The sequence below is a fragment of the Oncorhynchus tshawytscha genome, linkage group LG09 (genome assembly GCF_018296145.1).
Source record: "Oncorhynchus tshawytscha isolate Ot180627B linkage group LG09, Otsh_v2.0, whole genome shotgun sequence".
NCBI classification, from domain to species: domain Eukaryota; kingdom Metazoa; phylum Chordata; class Actinopteri; order Salmoniformes; family Salmonidae; genus Oncorhynchus; species Oncorhynchus tshawytscha.
In genome coordinates, this window is record NC_056437.1 from 8,475,802 (window position 1) to 8,479,634 (window position 3,833).

At 42.9% G+C, this 3,833-nt stretch overlaps 1 protein-coding gene across 10 annotated transcripts in view; it reads left to right on the top strand.

Moving 5' to 3' along the window:
• Positions 1-2,588: 2,588 nt before the first annotated feature.
• The window catches only part of mapk10 (mitogen-activated protein kinase 10), a 128,710-nt gene continuing 127,465 nt past the window's right edge, over positions 2,589-3,833 (top strand). For 9 of the 10 annotated variants that reach the window (XM_024430831.2, XM_024430838.2, XM_042326450.1 and 6 more), the window contains exon 1: positions 2,590-2,868. In XM_024430831.2, coding sequence (XP_024286599.1) covers positions 2,866-2,868 — 3 coding nt within the window. In that variant the 5' untranslated portion in view covers positions 2,590-2,865. Of the gene's footprint in view, positions 2,869-3,833 lie in introns of all 10 variants that reach the window. The other variant, XM_024430832.2, reaches the window with a different exon arrangement.

Here is a 3,833-nt window from a genome sequence, read left to right on the forward strand (position 1 = left end):
GAGCTCAGCCATGTTCTTCTTGTCAGTACAACCACATCATCAACATTAAGGGACATGGGCAGCTGTGAGGAGGAGGGTTTATTCTTCAGGTCTTTAATGATGTTTTCCAGAACTTCTTGGGGTTAGACCCACAGAGAGAGAATTGCTTCTTTAAGGTTACTGCCCCTATTATCGCCAATCATATCTCTGACCTTTTTAACCGGTCTCTCCTCTCTGGGGAGGTTCCCATTGCTTGGAAGGCAGCCACGGTTCGACCTTTATTTAAAGGGGGAGATCAAGCTGATCCTAACTGTTACAGGTCTATTTCTATTTTGCCCTGTTTATCAAAAGTGTTGGAATAACTTGTCAATAATCAACTGATTGGTTTTCTTGATGTCTATAGTTTTCTCTCTGGTGTGCAATCTGGTTTCGGCTCAGGTTATGGATGTGTCACTGCAACCTTAAAGGTCCTCAATGATGTCACCATTGCCCTTGATTCTAAGCAATGTTGTGCTGCTATTTTTATTGACTTGGCCAAAGCTTTTGGCGCGGTAGACCATTCCATTCTTGTGGGCCGGCTAAGGAGTATTGATGTCTCCGAGGGGTCTTTGGCCTGGTTTGCTAACTACCTCTCTCAAAGAGTGCAGTGTATAAAATCAGGAAATCTGCTGTCTCAGCCACTGCCTGTCACCAAGGGAGTACCACAAGGGTCAATCCTAGGCCCCATGCTCTTCTAGGAAGCTCTCTCATCCATTTATATGCAGATGATAGTCTTATACTCAGCTGGCCCCTCCCCGGAATTTGTGTTAAATGCTTTAAACAAAGCTTTCTTAGTGCCCAACAAGCTTTCTCTGCCCTAAACCTTGCTCTGAACACCTCCAAAACAAAGGTTGTGGTTTGGTAAGAAGAATGCCCCTCTCCCCCAGGTGTGATTACTACCTCGAAGGGTTTAGAGCTTGAGGTTGCCACCTCATACAAGTATTTGGGAGTATGGCTAGATGGTACATTGTCCTTCTCTTAGCACATATCAAAGCTGCAGGCTAAAATTAAATCTAGACTTGGTTTCCTTTATTGTAATCGCTCCTCTTTCACCACAGCTGTCAAACTAACCCTGATTCAGATGACCATACTACCCATGCTAGATTGCGGAGACATAATTTATAGATCGGCAGGTAAGGTTGCTCTCGAGCGGCTAGATGTTCTTTACGATTCGGCCATCAGATTTGCCACCAATGCTCCTTATAGGACACATCACTGCATTCTATACTCCTCTGTAAACTCATCTCTGTATACCAGTCGCAAGACCCACTGGTTGATGCTTATTTATAAAACCCTCTTAGGACTCACTCCCCCTTATCTGAGATATCTACTGCAGCCCTCATCCTCCACATACAACACCTGTTCTGCCAGTCACATTCTGTTAAAGGTCCCCAAGCACCTGGGTGGCTCCTCTTTTCAGTTTGCTGCAGCTAGCGACTGGAACAAGCTGCAACAAACACTCAAACTGGACAGTTTCATCTCAATCTCTTCAATCATGGACACTCTTACTGACAGTTGTGGCTGCTTTGCGTGATGTATTGTTGTCTCTACCTTCTTGCCCTGTGTGCTGTTGTCTGTACCCAATAATGTTTGTACAATGATTTGTGTTGCTACCATGTTGTGTTGCTACCATGCTGTGTTGTCATGTGTTGCTACCATGCTGTGTTGTCATGTTGTGTTGCTACCATGCTGTGTTGCTACCATGTTGTGTTGCTACCATGCTGTTGTTATGCTGTGTTGTCATGTTGTGTTGCTACCATGCTGTGTTGTCATGTTGTGTTGCTACCATGTTGTGTTGCTACCATGCTGTGTTGTCATGTTGTGTTGCTACCATGTTGTGTTGCTACCATGCTGTGTTGTCATGTTGTGTTGCTACCATGCTGTGTTGTCATGTTGTGTTGCTACCATGCTGTGTTGTCATGTTGTGTTGCTACCATGCTGTGTTGTCATGTGTTGTTGCCTTGCAATGTTGTTGTCTTAGGTCTCTCTTTATGTAGTGTTGTGGTGTCTCTCTTGTTGTGATGTGTTTTGTCCTATATTTATATATTATTATTATTATTTTTTATCCCAGCCCGGTCCCCGCAGGAGGCCTTTTGCCTTTTGGTAGGCAGTCATTGTAAATAAGAATTTGTTCTTAACTGACTTGCCTAGTTAAATAAAGGTTAAAAAATCTAAAAATCTTAAAATCTATACAAAAATACATTAAAACGGTTCAGTTTGCGTAAAAAAATAAAAACACATCTTTAGCTTTGCACAGGCACAGTCATTGAATTTGAGCTGTGGCGTGTCGCCTACACTATGTTTGCATTCTTAAATGTTTATATAATCAAAAAAGGAAAGCTGTGTGTGTGTGTGTGGGCTGATGAGTGAGGCCTACTGATATGGCCATGCTCAGAGGGAGGAAGGTGCAGGATCAGAGAGAAAGGAAGAGAGAGAGAGAGGGGTTCGCTTTAGCCTTCTCTCCTCCATACCCACCCCTCCCATCCAGGCCCTTCTATGTGCTCCGGGCATTGACGTCACATTTGCTCCTTTCGGTTGCCATAGCAACTTATTTCCCTAAACCCCTTGTTTTTTTTCTTCTCCCTCCTCTTCTCTGGTAGGTCCACAATGGTTGTACAGCCAGCATCTTGCAACACAATGGTTGCAATACGGTGAACGGGGAGTGATTCAGCATTGCAATCTCGATTTCTAGGGTATTCTTCATCCATCGCTGGGTTTTTCTTTCTTTCTAGTTATCTCCATCTTCACGTGTATTATTCTGTGCGTGTAAAAGTCGTTAAATGTCTCCCGTCGGAATGTTTTGAACAGAACTGTCACCGGACTAGGATCGTCGTCAGCTGGCACGGAATGGTAGGTCTGCGCGGTGTGGTGCGGGAACGATGCGGTGGAACTGTGATATTAATGCAGCGGGAACTGCTGAAGGGTGGGGTGATGAATATTGATCTGCTACGAAGGTTAACTAAATGCTTTCCGCTTTGGAACGCGACAGCGACAATAACAAACTTTTTTGATTTGACTCTGTTGTCCTGCTATATTATACATCGGTGGGTAGTAGTGTGATGGAAGTGATACAAATGCGTTGATTTGATAGGATATCGTTTTGATGCAGGACAAAAGGTTGTTTTCCGCTAGTGCACAAATGCTTGCTGTGTTTTCTTTATGTATCAGCAGTCGATTATATAATGGCAACAATGTTGCAACATCAATGAATATGGCCACACAGGAATGAATGGCAGTCTATTATTTAGAGTTTATAAGGCTATTTCAGCCATATGTTCTATGTGGTTTGATCATATTCAATATTATTTTGACAATCTTGTTGGATAATACACCGTGCCTGAATGAAGTCACTTCACCTGTCCTCGTAACGTGGCCATTAATTACAGGACACCGATAGAATGCGTCATATTCAACTGTCATGCATGGGCATGACAGAGGAACACTAGGTGCAAATAATTCTACTTATTTGACATTGCTTCTTTAGATCGTATCAAGACCTACAATGAAGTTGAATTAGATGTTATCAACTTGAACGGTGGACCGTTCACCCTGAGCTTTGTACATGGCCATGTATTCCAACCCATTCTCTGACGTCATTTGCACCTTGTGCACATAGCCTATGTGTGTGTGGACAATGGACTCCCATTTCCTATAGAATGCATTTGCATCAAAACCATCTCAATTATAAAGTGCACATTGACTCATTTGTATTGAAGAGTAAATTGATTCATCTAGAAAGATCATGAATGAATGGACATATCATTGCACAGTGATCATGAGATGTGTCGGAGGCTGTGCCTTACTGTATATGATAA